Below are 21,049 nucleotides of genomic sequence, written 5' to 3'. Positions count from 1 at the left end.
GCCCCTTGCTACTGGGAAACCTGCTTTTCCGCAACGTTAGCCCTCCAATGGCTAAGTGCGCTTTACAGGCGAAATTTTGCTAACAGCACGAAATTATCACAAAATTCAGCATGAGATCGCCCAAATATCCTTAGAATAGATAGAAACAAATCCTATGGACCGTGGCTGCTCCCGCACAGCCACCATTATGTTTGATTGTAATCGGATATTCGTATACAACCGGATATTCGCACATTTTCGAAGATGTATTTTCGAATAGAATACGAATATTAAAAATATAATATTCGAACTTTTCGAATATTCGCACACCATTAATAAGTAAGTATTGTTAAAAGAAATTAACTAGTCTGGGAGTCAGACGAAGTGGGCAAAACCAGTTAAGAAAAAGGAAAAAAGAGAGATTAGGGCGATGGATGGATGGATGGATGGATGGATGGATGGATGGATGGATGGACGGACGGATGGACGGACGGACGGATGGATGGATGGATGGATGGATAGATGGATGGATGGACGGACGGATGGACGGACGGACGGACGGACGGACGGATGGGATTGGACAGGACAAAGCGGGACCGCACGGACGGACACATGGAGGGATTACAACTCCCCACGCGTTGAAAGTGATGGCTGATGGCCTAACATGACAAATATGATTTTGCACACCATTCATGGTGTGCAAATAATAATTATGAACATTTACAAATGATAAACATTTGCACATAATCCACAGTTGCGCATGTTCAAAGCTAATAACGGAATGTCGCGTAGGTAATTGTCTCCCAGGATACTTAAAAACATCTTGAAGGAGATCTAATGTAGCCATAATTATAAGCACTATGCATGAATGTTTCCCTGAACTGCCTTTGCAAGTCTGCGCGGCAAATTTCTTATTTTTATGAAACTTGTTTTATTTGGCGCGATAATTGGGCAACATGAACACGAAGGACGTTGCGCTACCTCCAGCCGTGGGTTTATTGAAACAGTAAGTGCGATTTTTGTACATACGCATTTCACAACAATCACTTCCACGTCCAACTAAACATTACCGCACAAAAAGATTTAATCTCCTCATCCTGAAGGAGATTCGTTTCGGTTCGTTTCTTGTACTCGGTGTATAGTATACCGACTTTCTTAGGAAAGTAAGTTTTCTCCCGCTTGCTAATTATGGAGCAAATTCTTGGCCACTCACAAGCGGCTGAAAAAAAAAATTGGCATTATTCGCGATGCCTGCGACCTATAGGTGGCGCGCGCGGTAAACCAAGATGGCTGTCCGGAGGAGGATCGCGGGCGATGCGGAGGTATGGTGGCTAGAAGTAGAGGTGGCGCCAACGCCCGTATTTTTGCGGCAAAAGCGCGCTCCTTCGATTCATGCCGCCGCCACAGTGGCCGTGGTGGCGCTGCGGTCAGCATTGCGATGTCTCTCCTGGCCCCTTCGCCTCTTACCCTCGCTATTTGGGCATGAGTACGTGTGTTTGTCGTCTTCTCGGTTCGACTTTACGCGCATGTAATTTTCACGGTGTTTCGTTTGCGGTGAGAGATTGCTCGTTAGCATGTAGGCTTTACTTCCGTGCCCTGTTTCAGCCAAATGAAGCATCGCGCAAAGAAAGCGAAGTAAACGCACTGCTTTGTACCAAACTGCACGTCCGGTTACGTATCGTCAAGGAAGACGGGAAACGTGTCACTTTGTTTTCTGTGCCAAAGGACGCCGAACGTTTTGAAACGTGGCGGCGGGCTGTCCCTTGGGCTGACGAATTTCTGGACGAGAAGTCAGCCCCCTGTGAGCTTCACTTCCACGAACAATACATTGTGTGCCACTTCACGGACGTGGTCAACGGCGGAAGAGTCGATTCCCCGTGATCAGCCCATGCTTACAAGGCACACAGTGCGCACAATTTACCCAAATGCTCCGTCGCACCTCTCCAAGAAAGCAACCCTCGCCACTGCTGTTCACAGGGGAGGACTTTTATATCCGTCAGATGAGCTGAATGCACTGGTGACATCACTGGAAAACATTCACCCACTGCTTCCGTGTGAAACAAGTAAGAAGCGACAGCTTTATGGATCTGGTATCTCTTCTCCAGCTTACCAAGTTGAACCTCGTTGGCTGCCCTGAACACAGAAAAGCACTAACGAATAGAATCATAAAGTTCTATGTCCTCACAAGGCTCCATTTCTGCGTCGAATCTGAGAACGTGAAACGGGACGAAACGCGGGAGCGAATGAAGGTGCTGAAAGTATCTCGAGTGCTCTGAATTGTGCCTTGAGAACCTTTCTACAAACCTGTTTTCTATTAATGACTTTTAGTTTCAGTTATGTGCAATTTCTTTTTGATTTGTGTTCCCAAGAAGTCCTCTACTTCGTGAATAAATGTCGTTCTGGCAACCTGGATTTGGTTGCTGAGGTTTGTGACGGTTTCTGCTGTGTTCCTTCATTAGTTGGAACATGCCGTCATGAGCTCGAACATCGTATGAGAATCACGAGCATCTCGCTATCGACTGCGGTGCGATAATCAATCGCTCTAAGAGCTGAAACTGCGTGTGGAACTTTATTCACTATACGCCTTTCAGTCCTCACTTGCAATTTTAACTCGTTGGCACGATTCCCGTGCCGATAAAGACTGAGCCGAGGACTGAGCCCGGTTGGCAAATCTACACCAGGGAAGGGGAAAAGGCGAGGAAAGAATCAAAGAAGAGAAAGGCCACTGGGCGATGTATCGGGCATGCGCTGTCTGCGCTACCTTATCAGGACAGCACTGATATCACGCGTGCGCTTGACCATTTAAGAGCGTGCCAATAAGCCCTTGGCGGCCTCTTGCTCCTACCATCGTGTACTTGCCTCGATCTTTACCAGACACACGTCGCGCACGTTACAGGCGTCATAGAGTTTCTTCGAACAGCGGTGCCTACCATTTTCCGCATCTACAGTGACCGTGTCGGCGTGAAAAGGCTCATTGAAGAGGCTTACATACGTGCACATTGCCACATACTCAGGGATCGAAGTTGGTCCGTCCGACGGTTGTCCTCCATACCTGTTCCCTCAGCCCAGCAGCCCGATGCGCTATCGATTCGACGATGGACTACCCGGTCACCCAACTAGGCGGAAAAACAATTGGAGGCATCATAATCATCATCATCATCAGCCTGGTCACGCCCACTGCAGGGCAAAGGCCTCTCGCATATTTCTCCAACAAACCCGGTCATGTACTAATTGTGGCCATGCCGTCCCTGCAAACTTCTTAATCTCATCCGCCCACCTAACTTTCTGCCGCCCCCTGCTACGCTTCCTTTCCCTTGGAATCCAGTCCGTAACCCTTAATGACCATCGGTTATCTTCCCTCCTCATTACATGTCCTGCCCATGCCCATTTCTTTTTCTTGATTTCAACTAAGATGTCATTAACTCGCGTTTGTTCCCTCACCCAATCTGCTCTTTTCTTATCCCTTAACGTTACACCTATCATTCTTCTTTCCATAGCTCGTTGCGTCGTCCTCAATTTGAGTAGAACCCTTTTCGTAAGCCTCCAGGTTTCTGCCCCGTAGGTGAGTACTGGTAAGACACAGCTATTATACACTTTTCTCTTGAGGGATAATGGCAACCTGCTGTTCATGATCTGAGAATGCCTGCCAAACGCACCCCAGCCCATTCTTATTCTTCTGATTATTTCCCTCTCATGATCCGGATCCGCAGTCACTACCTGCCCTAAGTAGATGTATTCCCTTACGACTTCCAGTGCCTCGCTGCCTATTGTAAATTGCTGTTGTCTTCCGAGACTGTTGAACATTACTTTAGTTTTCTCCAGATTAATTTATGTCTCCAGATTGGAGGCATAAATAGGTATAAAGTTACTCTCCGGAAAGTGAAAGAAGTATCCTAAGGATGCTTACACATTAAGAAGAAGAGAAAAGAGATAGATAAAAAAATTCCGAGCACTTCCACTATGTGAAGATTGAAGACCTGCGGAGCTGTTTAGCGCACGAAACAGAAGTGACCTAGAATATTGAACAAAGGTACGAAGGTATTTATTGTCCTAATCATTGCTCACCATAGCGACATAGCCACGCACACATATTCGCGTATCACCTCTGCTATTAAATGTCTACGTAACGTAACACAATGAATGGCTCATGCCCCCCTAAGCGCGACCTGCAGATTACGACGACAAAATAGAAGTGAAATTCAACGCTGGAATGATGAGTGGAAAAGGAGCCAGCTGTGGCAGACGACGACAACGAACGCGCGAGCAGTGGCACTAGCGCGTGATCGTGGTTGAGGTGAGTGAGTGAGTGAGTGAAACAACTTTATTTTGTCCACTAGAGACTTAAGCAAACGCCACGCCACCTGGCTAGGCCCACTCGGGGACCATCAGGTGGAACCTACGGCCCTGTCGCGAGCCCTCTGGACTGCCAGGGTTTGAGAGATCTGATCCTGGGCCCTAATCAGCTTCTTCATTACCTCTTGAGTGAAAGGAGGACCGGCAGAGGCGCAGCCCCACAGGACATGTTCGAAGTCCGCATAGTCACCACACAGAGGGCAATCCGGGCTTGGGAACCGGTCGGGGTACATTGTGTGTAGCGCTGCGGGGCTCGGGTAAGTGCTTGTTTGCAGTAGTCTGAGAGTGACTGCCTGGGCCCTGCACAGCGAGGAGTTCGGCGAAGGTAGGACTCTTCTTGACAGATAATTGTATTTGCAGATTTCGTTGTACGAGCAGAGAGGCTCGGGTCGCCCAGGAGAGGACGCGTTGCCCAGCGCACGGTCAGTGAAACCTCGTGCAGCCGAGTGCGCCTCCTCGTTGGGGTTGATCAAGGCACCCTCAATGGTCCCAAGGTGCTGAGATCATGAATTTTTTCATCAACATATGTTCTTACCCTTTTGCCTGGGACCTCATTGTGTCCCACGTGTGACAAGGATAGTTCAAAGGCGTGTTATAGGTCCCCGAGCCCACAGGAATATGTGCCATTGATCTTGGACCCTTTCTGCAATATCACCATGATCTGCCAACATGATATTTTTGTCAACATCTCGGACGCAAGTTTTTTTGCAGATCATAGCCATAGACAGCTTCGCTGTCCAAATAAAACAGGGAATCCAGAATTGCTAGCATTGCAAGTGCTAGCATTGCTAGCACTTGCTTATCAAGGCCGATTTCGTGCAAATGCGCGCAAGACTTTTAATACCAGGCCCTATGCAGTTTTGCAGTGAGCACAAGCATAAGGTAAAATGTTTTTCGCGCTTCTAAGGCGCGTGACATCTTCTCCGGTCTCATTAGTTCAATTTAACCCATTAAGTGTGCGGTAGTGCTCGCGTCGTAGCGCCACAGCACTTTCGCGTAATATTCGCGCTTGGCATTTTTTGCTAGGTGTTGCGCCTCACGCAAACAGCATCGCAGCGTCTGCTCATTCATTTTGCGATCGACAACAGACGACACCGCAGAGGGTGAAGCCGATGCCATGTGCCCTTCTTCAAAAGATGGCAGTCAATCTTACGAGAGCCTGCTGCTGCCGTGCTGTAAGGAGTTCATGCGCCAGAGGAATTGCTGAAGCCAGCCGATTTATTGCGACACGCAGGTATGTTGCCGGTCAATAGTTCTAGATGAAGACGCCTCAGGGATACTGGTCGCACATTTAGCAGTAAGCTGGAGTGGACAACGCGTTCTAGAATGCGTTCATCATGTAATATAGTCATATAATGACGTATGCTCTTCCGATATGCTCCAGTGAAGAACTGAAACGGGATTAACGCTACAACGCTTGTACGCGTGTACTTTTCCAGTGGTTGACTCGGATTTAATCTGATAAGGTCTAGTCCGTCAATTGAGCTTTCGCAGCATTTTTAGAACCTTGACAGCGTTCGCCAATCATGACGCGTACTCTCTATGAGACTGCGAGTCCTTCAGGGAGAACGTCTCGCAGGAAAGGTTGCGATGATGCTTCGGAACTATATTGAGTAGCGTTTTTCTGAAAACATTGGCAGAGCAGAGCTGAAAATACAAGATGACCCGATAACTTCAGTGTAGTCCGGAATATTCTATTGTGTGTGAAGTCGGTATGGTAGCCTGTACTAACTGACGAACTGTGCATGTGTATGGTGGACGAAGGCGACAAATGCCGCCATCAGACGGCGACAGGCGCGACCCTCACATCGTGTATGCAATTCGCCACCCGCGGCAGCGTCTGGCATTGAAACGCTGCGCAGAAGTCGGGCAAGCGCCGCATAAAGTTGGTGCTCCGGGACAGCTGCTTGAGCTCCTCGTGCCTGAAGCACACGTATCGCACGTAGAATAGCATGTAGAAGAATTGGCTGGGCGAAATGTACAACAAGCTCCACATTCTGACTACCCTGTGCCACCCGGCGCCCGCCACGGCGCGCGCCGTCGAGCGCAGCGACAGCGCCGGGTACGGTAACTCGGTGGGATCCTCGCGGCCGACTTGACCCTGTATACAGTCCATGTGACCGTTAAGCACTTTCGACACCACCTTGCTCCAGCCTGGGTGCTCGAAGATGGCGTGCCAGAGAGTAGACGCCAGCTGGACACCCACCAGCGCCGCAGTGATGTATGTTTCGCGGCGGGCTTCGACCCTGATATCTGCGTACAGGAAGGGCGATAACACGATAGCGTCCTCCAGTAGTAAGGCGTACGCATCCAAGCCCCTTAAGCGCGTCCAACTCAGAACACCGAGACCGCGGGCGTCGGCGTGCAGCAGCGTCTTGCGCTGAAAAGCTCGGACGGCGATGACGTTGGCGCAATAGTCTTCCGTCAGGTTCGGCAGGAAAATCTGGTACCAGTGCGACAGCTGCGTGGGCAAGAGCAACCGCAGCCGCGAGATCAAGGCATGCGCCTCCTTGGCGTCTTCGGGACTCGCGAATATGTCGGTGGCGTCCGCGATGACTGCCGCGGAGATGGAGTCGTAGAGGGAGCGCAGTGTGTCGTCTCTCTCTTGGTTCGTGAACTGGTGCACTGATACCAGGTCCCACAATTCAAAGAGGTAACTGGTGTCGGTGTCACAGAACTCGGTCCATAGCGCGGTGCCTTTTTCCGCTGTGCTGTCTAACAGAAACCCTTTTCGGAAAAGGGCAGCCGTGGTTCCGGCGATGAGGAAGGCTAGTGATGTCGCATGGAAATATGGTGAGTCGAGTATGTCGAAGACCGTCCGGATGACACTCGCGTGATTTACCGTGACTATCATGGTGTCGCTGCAGCGGTACGAGCAGACGTCGTTCATGTGAAGCCGCCACTCATCGAGTGATGCTCTCGGGAATAGCTGGCCGAGCACGTCAAACCCGCCATGTAACGGTTCTCTTTTATCGGTCACCAGGCTCGCGTGGTACAGCCGGAGTCGTAAATCCGAGAAGCTTTTGCGCGTCACGTTAAGTCCAAGGCGCTGGCTGACGACCGATATTGAGTGGTCGATGAGGGTGCTAGTCGGTTTCCACCGGATGTTCCCAAACTTTCCATATTCAGGCGTTTGGGAGACTATCGTGTTGAAGGGCCCTTTGTTAGTCTTAAGGTTCACTTTTAGGTCGAAAGTCAGCGATATTCCGTACTTGATCTCCAGTATACCGGCGGTGTCGACTACTGGAAAATCGTTTGTGCCACTCCACCTGTAGAACATGTCGGCGACATCGTTGACGGCTTCCTTTGTGGGTGACAGTCGCTTTACGAGAACAAATAAGCAGCTGAGGTAGTAAGCGTGTAGGACGTCGCTTGCAGGCGTTCGTAAGGTTCCCTGTAGTGTCGGATACAACACCTGCAAGCAGAGCGAATGCTATCGCTGAGTCGCTGCGGAACAATCTTAAGCAAATGCGAGTAGAAGCGTTTGTCATATGACATTGTAGTTGCACAGTTAGTACGAAATTTGTACAGCCTTAGTTGCAACACAAGGAGAATTCGGAACTGTACCCTGTGGCCGCATTTCACTTCGAATAACACTATAAATGATTGTTAAGCAGCCGAAATGAAAGCAGCAAAAGTACTCCTTTCGGGAGAACGATACACGGTGGAGTGTCATGCGAGAGAGTCTTCCGTGAAGCCATAACGTATATTGGACTGCCTTTGTTTCAAGCGACAGCAGTTTGTTATTTCCAAACATTATCGCATAGCAACAAAGTCATAGTGCATCTATCAACACCCTGAGAGCAGCGAAGCGTTAGACACACGTAAAAGGTATCTCAGACACGTGAATACCTGTCCGAAATATGCGATGTGAATGTGTTTTATAAAGACGTCATATTTTATGCTTCTCCGCCAAACGTCGTCGTGCACACAGGCAAGGCACTTTTGTTACGATACAGTTATTCTGCTGGCCTCTAAGAAGGGCTGGGAGGCACCGATCAGCTTGTTTCTAAGTGCCCCTAGGTCTAACCGATGTGCTTTTTACCTAGTGTGATTTGATCCTATTAGATCATTTGGCATGTGAAAATAAAAATACCGGCACACGCAAGCCTCTGGAGAGCACCTAATGTTACAATAAAGTGGGCGGCGCAGTACCACAGCCGGATCCAGGGCGTTCCGATGGTTCGGGCCACCGAACCCGGAGCGTGCCGCTGGGTGTACGCATTCAAGATCGGCGTACACCGTCGGCGCGCGGAGGCCTCGACGAATCCCCAATGCACGGAGTAGTTTGGATTCTTGCTTTGGTGCCTGAGTCGCTGCTAAAATATACTAAATAATGCCACGCTGCTTGCATTTAGTTGTGCCGATTTTTACGAACTTCGCGGCCTCAATTGCAAGAATCTACGCGCGCATGCCTAGAGAATCTCTGTGAACTGCCGGGCACATTTTCTTGCGATAGAAATTAAATGGACACCCCAGGCGCATTTCTGCCGCCGCGGCCGCCGCCGTGATGTTGCGTATAAAGTCCAAGGGCGATAAGACCATAGCCGTGCTCCGCATGCTGTATGTGCGAGTGGAAGTCTTCGATGGTGACCCGGCAAACGCGGTTCAATCTCGCGTGCGGGAGCAAGAAACGCCGGCCAGAAGCGTCTCGGGCGACTGCTAGGGTGCCTCGATGTCCTCCTCGCCCGCAGCTCCGTACAGAGCGAAGACAGCCGCGGCGTCTGCTACGGAGTCGGGCACGCGAATGGCGGACGCCGTAGTAGACGCCTTTGACGGCGCCGTAGGGACGCCTTGCCGGCGCTCGTGTGTCTTGAAAGCAATCTGCGACGTGGCCAAAGTGCGCGCCCGCAAGGGCCTCATCTTAAAAACGATCTGCGATGTTTGCAGAGTGCGCGTAGTGCCGGTAGCTTCGTATGCGCTGTGCTTTAGACGTTTCGTTCGCGTTGAAGCGGGAGCTGCTCGAAGGTCAAGGCGTTTGCTGCTGCCGTGATTCCTCAGTCCAGCATTTCGACAGCGAGTTTCCGCGCTCATCGAGCGAGATGTGTTCATGTTTAACTGCGTGCGCGTGACACCGCGCTTGCTAATTTAGTTAAAACGCGTTGACGGGCTAGTTGGTCTGAATCCACAATAGAGTGTGCAAGCGCTACTGAACGAGGACGTAGAAAGAAGCAGACACACAAAGACAGCGCTGTGTCTGTTTTTTCCTGCATCCTCGGTCGGTCACGCTTACATATTCAATCTTTGTTAATTCAGTTAGTAAGCGAATGTTTACAAGTCTAACGGCCAATAAAACTACTATCCTCGTAATAGGTGCTTCGAAACTGCAACTGTTTTTCTTTCGAGCTACTCTGCCGGCCGACTTTGTTTAATATTATGCAGCGCACGCATACCTCCGCATGGAATAGCTCAGTGTTGGCTTCAGCGAGTCCATCTCGGTGATAGCAGGCGTGGTCCAGGAAGTTGTTGCATGCGTCCACGGTGCGGTTGGCGCGCCGGTACATCTCGACGACGAGCTTCTCGCAGCAGAAACCCGGCGTCGACGGCAGCGGAGGCGGCTCGTCCGTTTCGCGGTGGAGCGCGTGGCGCAGCGCCCACAAGGTTAGGCCTAGCGCGGTGGCCAGGATCGCCGCCCAGCACACGAACTCCGGCGGAACGGGGCCGAATAGCGTCTTGTAGCCGCCGCGTGGGTGTTCAGCGTGGGCCTGCGTCCGGAGCGCTGGTCCAGGGTCGGTGTCGGTCATCCCTCGGCGCCGTCCTTGCGAGAGAATCGCTCGTGGCGGTATTCGCGAGAGCAGCTCGTGGTCGCTTCTTCTTGCGGCTCGGTTGACAGTAAAATTTACGATGTTGTTAATGATGATGTTGTTGTTAATGAGGATGATGATGATTTTCAGGCTGTGCCGCATACCCACAAATAGGGAGTGAACCGAGAAGCGGGGATATATTTATAATAAATATATAAATAAATAAGAGTTCATAAATAGCTATGGAAGAACAGCAGGATAAATCTGGCATTGTTGCTCGAAGTTGAACGAAATGAAGCTCAGAATCTTCCCGCTCTGTCGCCTCAAACTGTGCCGAATGGCTCGTCAAAGGCGACCCACCGCATGGGCTGTTGGATCGCTCCAAATACGCCGAAAGGACAAAACTACTAGCAAACGGCTTCGTCGCTTAGGCGTGCCGCTTCAGGGTGCCCACGAGATACTATTCTCGCAATAAATATTAATAACCGCGATGCAGTTCAGTGCATACGCGTGAATACGGTCAGGCCGGTCGGATTTTCGGCGAGTAACATACGAGCAGAACATATGTAAAACTGCTATATGACCGCTGCAGATGAAGTGACCATTGATTGGACTCTATGTAGAGGCTCTGGATTGGACTTGTCCTGAAGGCACCGGTCGAGAGACGGATGCCCAGATGGTGGACAGGGTCTAGAATTTTTAACGCACTTGGCGTTGCAGAATTATAAATTATTGCTTCGTGCTAGATTGTTGTCTCCAGCTGCTTTTATTGTGTTGGCATATCATGTGTGAATTGTATTCCCCCCTATGTAATGTCTTTCGGGACATTAAGGGTATTAAAAAAATTAAGGCGGAATCGGACGTGACTGTCATATGAGTTGAGAAGGCACTTTCGGTCACTACGTCATGTAGTTTCTGACAGAAGCTTGAGAAGGTTCGTTGTTTTGAGACATTTTATTTTCAGATTTTCAATATGGGGAATAAATGTGAGCTGTGAGTCTAAAGTGATTCTCTGGAATTTATGTTGGCTGCTCACAGAGAGTGTGTCTCCCTTGATTGTAATACTATGCAGTGGTGCTACTCCTCTCGTGCTTGAGAAGAGTACGCAGGTACTCTTTTGTGTGTGTTTTGAAGCTGTTCTCATCCGCTCATTTAGATAATTTGTTTATACCAAGCTACACTTGTCATTCGCAGAAATCAGTATTGCATGATTTGAGAGAGAGAGAGAGAGAGAGAGAGACAACTTCATGTAGTCGCCTGCAGAACGACACCATGACTAAATGGCGCCGTGACGCGGGCCCTGACGTCTTCTCAGCCGGTGGTCTCTACTCAACTCCAGCGCGTGTCACTCCCGCGGTTGGTCGCCCTGTGGGGCAACGTTCCGTCGGTTTCGCTCGGCCTTTGTCTTTCAAGAGCCGCCGAGACCTGCTGGACGGCCCAGGTTTGGCTTTCGTGGTCGTAGCATTCCGCCGCAGCCGCGAGTCGCGGAGGAATCGTTGTACTTGTCGAAGCCTCATTGGGGAACTTGGTGCAATCCCATAGGATGTGCGTCAGGGTGGCCCTCTCCCGCTGGCACACGCGGCACACATCACTCACATATAATTTAGGGTATAGATGATTCATTAATACTGGGGTGGGTAAAGAACCAGTTTGCAATTGTCTGAACCGCACCGCCTCCGCTCGGCTCAGCCCCCGGGTGCGGGGGTGGGAAAGTCCTTCGAGCCAGGCGGTGGAACTGGGTAAGTTCGTTGAACGTCGTCATGCGGTCCTTGGCACTACACCAGGTTGGACGGTCGGTTGCAGCGGCGCGGTTGGTTAGCGCTCGCGCCACTGCGTGTGCCGTCTCGTTGTGGTTATCGTGCTTCTCGGACGCATCGTTGCCCGCGTGCGCCGGGAACCACTTGATTCTAACACACCGATTCTGTCGTTGCAGGTCAGCCGAGCACAAAACGCGCACAGCCTCACCACACACTTTGAAACTTACTTGAACATCGTCAACAAGAACGAAATAAGACATTGCGCGTGGAACGACTTTATGCAGGCTGTTCATGTTTACAATAAATAGTGTGCAACTAAGTACGCCCCCTTGCCGAACACCAATTTCTTGGGTGAAAGATTTAGATAAAGCGTTACCAACTTTTACGCGAAAAGTGCGGTATAGACAGATAGCTTTCAATTGTGTTTAGCATGTTCCCGCGGACACCCATCGCGGAAAGATCACGGAGGATTCCGAATCGCCACGTCGTGTCGTACGCTTTCTCTAGGCCTAGAGATACTGAAAGTGAAAACTGCTTATGAATGAATGCATCTCTAATGTTTGCCTCAATGCGCACAAGGTGGTCTATTGCCGACCATCCCTCTCGGGAACCACACTGAAGGGGGTCTATTTTGCTATTACTATTTAGGAAGCCGAATACGCGTTTTTTCATAATAATATTTTTTATCATTTTAATGATGAATAAGAATTTTTTCAAAAACAGACAGCTTGCTAGCGCTATTGGCCTCTAGCTGCTGGCTAAGGCCGGGTCTTTCCCTTGTTTAAGAACGGGGATGACTATAGCTTCTTTCCAGGACGGTGGAAATTACCCCGCCGCCCACATGGTATTGAAAAGGGATTGGAGTTTGTCCAGTGTTTCAGGGTGTAGGTGCCGAATCATTTCGTATATGCATTGTTTGCTATGTTTGCTATGCACGCACAATGAGGCCACTGTAACCCATCACCCCTATGTTCCCATGTATTATATCGAATATGAGAAATATGGAGCACGTGTTTCATTTTTATTGCGATAGAAATTATGTGGACATTGCAAGCGAATTTTCGCCGTCGCTGTCGGCAAAAAAATGTTTCGTCTTTAGAGTTGTCGGTGTATATACAACAATGGTAAGCAGGCTCTAAAAGTGGGGCATTTTACTATAACGTCGTATTGGTTGACAGGCGTGCGTGTATGTACAGCATTATGGTAATCTGTTGTACACTTAAGAGCACAGTCTTGCGTAAAACCAGCCCAGTCTTGCAATTCCCGTGCAAGACTTAGCCGACCTGATGCACTAAACGCGCAGTACTTCGGTAAGCTAAAACACGGTTAAGCTGTACAGTGACCCTATGCCTTGCGAATGATTTTTTCACACGTGCGGCTACGTGAAGCAGTTGAAAACACACAAACCAAATTGACAAGGAAATGTGCTGTCAGCCCACTCTTATGATATATTAAATTGGTATTTTGTGCTGTCTTGCAGATATCGCATTGCACGGTACTTGTTATGCACGAATAAAAATCCGAAAAGCCTAAAACAAATCATTATACGCTATTTATACAAAATTTTGAGAACGCTGCAGATCTTACGGCAGAGGCAGCACGGAAGGAGTAGTGACATGTTTGTTCGACCATACTGGAGCCGCCTCTGCATTCCCGGCCAAAATATAGAGCATCTGACACCGTAGGCAGAAGGGTATAAAAAAATGAAAACAAAAAGAAAAGAAAAGTAAATCAAATATACATAAGCATACAATTGTCAAAGGACATCCAGCCTCAACTGCCGATAATAGTAGTCAAGAACTTAACCGATCTTCTAATCTCATATTGAAAGTCTGTGCCAAGATGAGGGGTTACTGGCCTCATCCACAATAATTTGCCTACCGTTCCCGGGCACTACCATGGCCTACTTTTGTTTCCGGTGGTTATGGTGCCTTTTGCTGGTCGTACTCTTTGTGAAAGCACACTGCCTAAGTAGTGAATTTATGTCGCCAGTTCAAAAGGCTTCAGAATAAAGAGCTGCAGGCGAGTTCTGTCCATGCGCATGCGCACTTGAGAGGTGATAGTGCTCTCGTTTTCAAACACGAGATATTTGCACGTAAAGTTTAGTGCACTAAACTGTGCGTCAAAGAAGACTTCCGACGTGCCCCCGAGGAAACATGATTTACTCGGAAAAGGAAATCTGTGATAAGGTGTGCCACGCAATTAGCTAGGCTAATAAATCTCTAGCCTCTCTACGTACCCAGTCGATCTTTTTCGCTCCAATTCGGTTTAAGCATATCTAGTGGTTATCGCGAATTTGGGCTGGCGACAACTGAAATTAAAAACAATGACAAGAAAGTCTGTGCGCATTGCTGCTGGTTCGATGCAGGTCTTCGCTTTTCACGCCGCCAAAAAGTTTTGGTGACGTGCGGCATGTGGCATATCTTATATACATGTATCAAAAATTTAAGGGCTTGTCATGGCATACGGTTTCAGTTCCCCTCCCATGTCATAGGAAAAGTGCAGGGAAAAATCAATAATCGTTGTATCATTTGCCTCAAGAAATGACATAAATTATCACTTCCTCGCCATGGCCTAGCACTTTCTTTCAAGTTTTGTATTTCCACCTGAACCATATGCTCAAGCCGCAAACAATGAACTGGCATCGAAGCGTTCGAATGACGCGAGTATAGGGTACCTGCGACTGTCCATACAGCGCCGTGTCCTATATTATGGGCTGAGATTACACGTCGTCACGCGGGCAGGATTGAGATCGACCGGTCGTGTATGTAAAGCCCCTTGATGTTTGAAAGTAGCGACACTCTCCTCCTCACGGCGCTTTCCTCCTCGATTCTCCTCGCCCGCCGACTGCGCACGGCACGCTATTCCTCCTTGGCTACCGCGGACGGGCCGCAGGATTCTATGGAGGCGTGTTATTTTGGGCCAGTTGCGCGCCCCAGTGGGGTTGAAAATTTTGAGAAATGCTAACAGCAGCATCGATAATGCTAGAGGCAACATTTATGACGAGGTTGGTTTTTTCCTAAAGCCGTATGAACGGAGTATACCGATGTAAAAGGAGCTTTTGAGGCGAGTTCTATACTCCAGACAATTTTTCTGCCGCATGATGAGATGCTTTATTTCGTGCGTCTGATATAGTATTGCTTGTGACACATCCCTTTGTGTGTGGCTTATTAAGCGAAAGCCTTAGACCTCTGTATCAAGGTCCCGTTGTGGGCTACAGAAAATATCACGGGACTGAAGGAAGGCGGGAAGCGAACCAAAGCATGTGCAGCCGCGCATAGGAGATGATTAATGATTAGCAAAGTAATGATTGATTAGGATGGGATTAAGATGAATTCGGGTGTATTAAGGAGGGTTAAGGTGGATTAAAGTTGATGAAAGTGGATTACGGTGCATAAAGGAGGACAAGGTTGGATTAAGTTCGATGAAGGTGGGTTAGGGTGGATGAAGATGTGTTGAGGTGCATTAAGGACGATTATAGTGGATTAGGGTGAATTAAAGTGCATGAAGAAGGATGAGGATGGATTAGAAGGATTAAGGTGCAATAAGGAGGATTATGGTGGGCTAAAGTGAATTAAAGTGAATGAAGGGGGATAAGGGTGGACTAAAGTAGATGAATGTGGATTAAGGTAAATTAAGGACGATTATAGCGGATTAGGGTGGATTAAAGTGGATGAGGAAGTAGTAGCGTTGGTTAAGGAGGATTAAAGTGCAATAAGGAGAGTTAGAGCAGATTAAGGTCGATGACGTTGGATTAGGGCTCATTAAGGCGGACCCTCGTGGATTATGGTGGATTAAAGTGAATGAAGGAGGATTAAGGTCGATGAATGTGGATTCGGTGGATTAATGTGCATTAGGTGGATTATGGTAGACTAATCGGGCTTAATACTCAATGAACCCTTATTCACCTTAGTCCACCCTAATTCACCTTAATGCTCCTTCATCCACCTTAATCCAGCTTAATACTCCCAATCCACCTTAATACAACCTAATCAATCTACATCGCCCCTAATGCACCTTACCTACCATATACGTTCTTAATCCTCCTTTATCAACCGCGATCCATTAAAATCCGTCTTAATCCTCCATAATCCACCCTAATCCTGCTTAATAGTCCCAATCTACCTTAATACACCCTAATCCACCTCTATCAAACCTAATCCAGCTCTATGGTCCCTAATCCACCTTAATAGGTCTTAATGCTCCTTTAGCAACCATTATTCACCTTAATCCACATTAATCGGCCTTAATCCTCCTCCACCCATCTTAATCCTTATTCATGCATCTTAATCCTTCTTAAGGCACTCTAATACACCTTAATCTTCTTTAATACACGCTAATCATTAATCCATTTTATGTCAATCACTAATGATTCATTAATTAACTTGGGCAATCATTCTCTTATGCAGGCGCGGACATGATTTGGGTCACCTCTGGCCTTCCTTGGGTCACGTGATACCTCCAGTTTACAAGGCGACTTGAAACAGAGATCTCAAGGCTTTCGCCTTAAAACTTCAAAAAAACTCAATGTTGACTAGCTAACGCTCATCACCTGCAATAACACGGGTATACTTGCCACTAATTTTTTCAGGGTGCCAAACACAATCTATAAGGCTACACTTCCGAGTGAATAAGAACAGTTCGCGACGTATGAGGGGAATATTAAGCATACTGAGGACAACCGCAACATAAACGCTGGTGAGCGTTTATGAGCGTGGTGAGCGTGGTGGGCGTGGTGAGCGGAAGAATGAAAAAAAATCTGTCAGCGCGGGCGAAAGGAAACAGGGAAGACCGTGTTGTCTAACAGTCTGTCTACTATAAGGAAAGAGAGAAGCTATTCAAAGCTGGAAAGGGGCGAGGTAAAGAAACGAAAGAGAAACCAGGGCTACGTGATAAACGAAATAGAACTGAGATTTGCATTAGAGCTTCAAAAAAAAGAAGGAAAGCAAAAGTCAAATTTGTGTTGCACTCTTCTTTTGTTCAAAATGAAGTCGCACGTGACTAGGCCTGCTAAGTTGCGCCCACGATGGTGATGATGATGATGACTTCAAGGATTGTCTCGCAAATGAGCTGGATCGCTCCCAGAAAAGCAAAGTCACCCTTTTATTTCGTGGCCTCTTCAACGGTTTTAATACACGGAAGGATGACTGCATATGTAATAGGGAGTTGCGAATATCAAAAGTTTCGAATACGAATCGAATGGGAATCGAATACGAATACTCTTCTTTGAATATCGAATCGAATAGCGAATAATCGTATGCGCATGCATTTATTAGCAAGTTGTGTTAAATTGTTATGTTGGAACATTGCAATTACATTATCAGCGTTAAAGAAACTACACTAGTACGCTGTTATACTAAACCATTGTGTATTTGGCTCATGTTAACTTAGGAAACTTAGTAATTCCCACTAGCTGTCCTCGCCAGCCTGTTCCTTATTATAACGCGTCAAATGCCCGTAAACTCGGAGGGGCTTGACCCTCAGCAAGGCGTCAGTCGCCACACTTGCTGTCAAGCAATAAGATCAGAGTTTACAGCGACAATGAAAGAAAGAAAGAAAGAAAGAAAGAAAGAAAGAAAGAAAGAAAGGAAGAAAGAAAGGAAGAAAGAAAGAAAGAAAGAAAGAAAGAAAGAAAGAAAGAAAGAAGTGCACCCTTGATGTTCGCAAACACGTGCCCCTTGCTACTGGGAAACCTGCTTTTCCGCAACGTTAGCCCTCCAATGGCTAAGTGCGCTTTACAGGCGAAATTTCGCTAACAGCACGAAATTATCACAAAATTCAGCATGAGATCGCCCAAATATCCTTAGAATAGATAGAAACAAATCCTATGGACCGTGGCTGCTCCCGCACAGCCACCATTATGTTTGATTGTAATCGGATATTCGTATACAACCGGATATTCGCACATTTTCGAAGATGTATTTTCGAATAGAATACGAATATTAAAAACATAATATTCGAACTTTTCGAATATTCGCACACCATTAATAAGTAAGTATTGTTAAAAGAAATTAACTAGTCTGGGTGTCAGACGAAGTGGGCAAAACCAGTTAAGAAAAAGGAAAAAAGAGACATTAGGGCGATGGATGGATGGATGGATGGATGGATGGATGGATGGATGGATGGATGGATGGATGGATGGATGGATGGATGGATGGATGGATGGACGGACGGATGGACGGACGGACGGATGGATGGATGGATGGATGGATAGATGGAGCAAGTAGTCAGTCGCCACACTTGCTGTCAAGCAATAAGCTCAGAGTTGAAAGTTACACTGAAAAAAAAGAAAGAAACAAAGAAAGAAAGAAAGAAAGAAAGAAAGAAAGAAAGAAAGAAAGAAAGAAAGAAAGAAAGAAAGAAAGAAAGAAAGAAAGAAAGAAAGAAAGAAAAGTGCACCCTGGGTGTCAGCAAACCCGTGCCCCTTGCTACTGGGAAACCTGCTTTTCCGCAAAGGCGGCCGTTTAATGGCTAAGCGCGCTTTACAGGCGAAATTTCGCCAGCAGCGCGGAATTATCACAAAGTTCAGCACAAAAGCGCCAAAAATCTTTAGAATAGATAAAAACAAATGCTATGAACCATGTTTGTTCCCGCACAGCCAGCACTATACTCGATTAGATTCGGATATTCGTATCCAACCCAGTATTCGACCATCTTCGAAGATATATTTTTCGAATAGAATACGAATATTAAAAATATAATATTCGAACTTTTCGAACATTCACACATCGTTAACAAGTAAGTATTGTTGATATAAATTAACTAGTCAGAACTCAGACGAACTGGGCAAATACAGTTAAAAAAATGGAAAAAAGAAAGAATAAGGCCATGAATGGATGGATGGATGGGATTGGACCTGACGAAAAGGGACCGGACGGACGGACAGATGGATGGATTGCAACTCCCCGGTTGTTGAATGGGATGGCATGATCACCTAACATGACAATTATGATTTTGCACACCATCGCGGTGTGTAAATCATAATTGTGAGCGTTCACAAATGATAAACGTTTGCACATCGTCCACAGTCGGGCATATTGAAAGCTAATCACGGAATCTCGTTTAGGAAAGTGTCTCCCAGGATATGTAAAAACGTCTTGAAGGAGATCTAATGTAGCCATTTTTATAAGCGCTATGCTGGAATGTTTCCCTGAACTTCCTCTGCAACTCTGCGCCGTTGCTTTTTTATTTTATAGAAACTTTTTTATTTGCCGCGAAAATGACGCACCATGAACACGAATGACGTTGCGCTACTTCCAGCCGTGGGCTTATTGAAACAGCTAGTGCGACTTTTATACGTACGCATTTCACAACCATCACTTCCACCTCCAACTAAACATTACCGCACAGAAAGGTATAATCCCCTCATCCTGGAGGACAACTAAAGCTACTTTGACGCATGTGTCCCCTGCGTGATTGATAAGTTACGCTTCTAGTATAGATGTATTTTCCTCTCCAGTTTATCGTGCGATTTTCTCAGGACTTTGTTAGCTTGAGAGGCAGTGTCACTGGCACCTCTTACAGTGGTCGGTCGAATGCCCAGCGGATCGATTGTTCATAATCAAGTTGTGTTCACGTGCGTTTCATTATAACAACGGTCCATTTGCCTTACGTATACTCATTTGGAAACCGGAGGAATTTGGTATACTGTTCCTATCTTGTAATCGGTGTATAGTATCCCGACTTTCTTAGGAAAGTAAGTTTTCTCCGGCTTTCTCATCATGGAGCAAATTCTTGGCTGCTCACAAGAGGCTGAAAAAAAGAAAGAACTGACATTATTCGCGATGCCTGCGACCTATAGGTGGCGCGCGCGGTAAACCAAGATGGCTGTCCGGAGGAGGATCGCGGGCGAAGCGGAGGTACGGTGGCTAGAAGTTGAGGTGGCGCCAACGCCCGCATGTTCGCGACAAAAGCGCGCTCCTTCGATTGCATTCCGTGGCGTCTGTGTGAGATGCGCGTGATCATGTGGGCCACTTGTAGGGTGGATGCCTTGAGTAGGGGGAGGGTGTGGGTGCAGCGTTCGTTTGACTGCATCCACATCCCCAGGATTCTGATGAGCGTCTTTTCGGGTATCGGCTTCCCCTTGAGGTAGACTTTGAGCTTTAACTCGTCGCTGGTGGGGACTGTGCGGTTTTGCTTTCCTCTCCAAACTCTCAGGAGCTTGCACTTCTCAGTGGAGCAGGCAAGCCCTCTTGCTCTGACGTACTCCTCTACACAGGTGGCTGCCTCTTTTAACTTCTCTTGTTTCTCTCTGAGCGAGCCTGTGTTAACCCAGATGGTGATGTCGTTGGCATACATGGCATTGTTTATGCCGTCGAATTCTTTTAACTGTTTTGCCAAGCCAATCATGGCTATGTTGAAAAGCGGGGGGGGGGGGGGGGGGAGATGACCGACCCTTGAGGCGTCCCATTGTTTTGAGTAAGGAACTTCTCTGATCGTAGCTCTCCCATGCCAGTCGTTGCTGTTCTGTTTGAAAGGAAGGTTTTGACGTGGCCGTAGACTCTCCTCCCGCAGTTCAGGTCGTTCATGCCCGTGGGGATAGCCTCGTGGCTCACATTGTCAAAAGCCCGTTTGATATCCAATGCCATTATTATATTCTCCCCGCTCCTGGGGACGTTCCCGAGTACTTCTTTGATTCGAAGCAGTACGTCTTGGGTCGATAATTTTGCTCTGAAGCCGAACATGTTGTGGCGATACAGTTCGTTGTCCTCCATGTACTGTTGTAGTCTCAGCGTCACCACTCGTTCGTGCAGTTTTGCCAGGCACGATGTGAGCGAGATCGGGCTGAGGTTCTCAATTTGCAGTTTCTTGCCCGGGTTAGGGATCACGACTACCTCCGCATGCTCCCACTCCTCGGGGACGGTCTCAGCTTCCCAGTGTTTGTTGAGAAAGTCGGTTAATTCTGCGACTAACTCTTAGCTGAGTTTGCGGGTTAGTGCGTTATTGATTTTGTCTGCACCCGCGGCCGTGTTTCTGGTTGTGTTTCGAATCTCTGCGTAGACCTCTTCTCGCGTGAGAGAACCTGGGTAGTGACCACTACATACTCAAGGCGCCAGTAACTTCTGACAGGCTAAGGCGTCAGCTGGGATCGGAAAAAATTACGGACTGTAGCGCTTTTCGAGAGGCATGCGATAAGAATCTCGCCAAGGACGAGATCTAATCGATAGAAGAGTGGGGAAAGATGCTCAATGAAAAACAGCGCAAGTACACCAGAGA

The 21,049-nt window shown here is 47.8% G+C and overlaps 2 protein-coding genes across 3 annotated transcripts in view; one reads left to right on the top strand and one right to left on the bottom strand.

Annotated features, from left to right (window-relative positions):
- LOC139059353 (methanethiol oxidase-like) overlaps positions 1–21,049 on the top strand; it is a 423,146-nt gene that overhangs the window by 100,508 nt on the left and 301,589 nt on the right. The gene's annotated exons all lie outside the window — the stretch shown is intronic.
- On the bottom strand, positions 6,113–10,076 carry LOC139059463 (uncharacterized). The gene is made up of 2 exons (XM_070537891.1): positions 9,726–10,076; positions 6,113–7,747 (listed from the first exon to the last, which is right to left on the bottom strand). The coding sequence occupies exons 1-2, from the start codon at positions 10,074–10,076 to the stop codon at positions 6,113–6,115; spliced, it is 1,986 nt and encodes a 661-aa protein (XP_070393992.1).

Source organism: Dermacentor albipictus, chromosome 4 (assembly GCF_038994185.2).
Source record: "Dermacentor albipictus isolate Rhodes 1998 colony chromosome 4, USDA_Dalb.pri_finalv2, whole genome shotgun sequence".
In the NCBI taxonomy this organism is placed as follows: domain Eukaryota; kingdom Metazoa; phylum Arthropoda; class Arachnida; order Ixodida; family Ixodidae; genus Dermacentor; species Dermacentor albipictus.
This window is presented reverse-complemented; position numbering and strand designations above follow the sequence as displayed.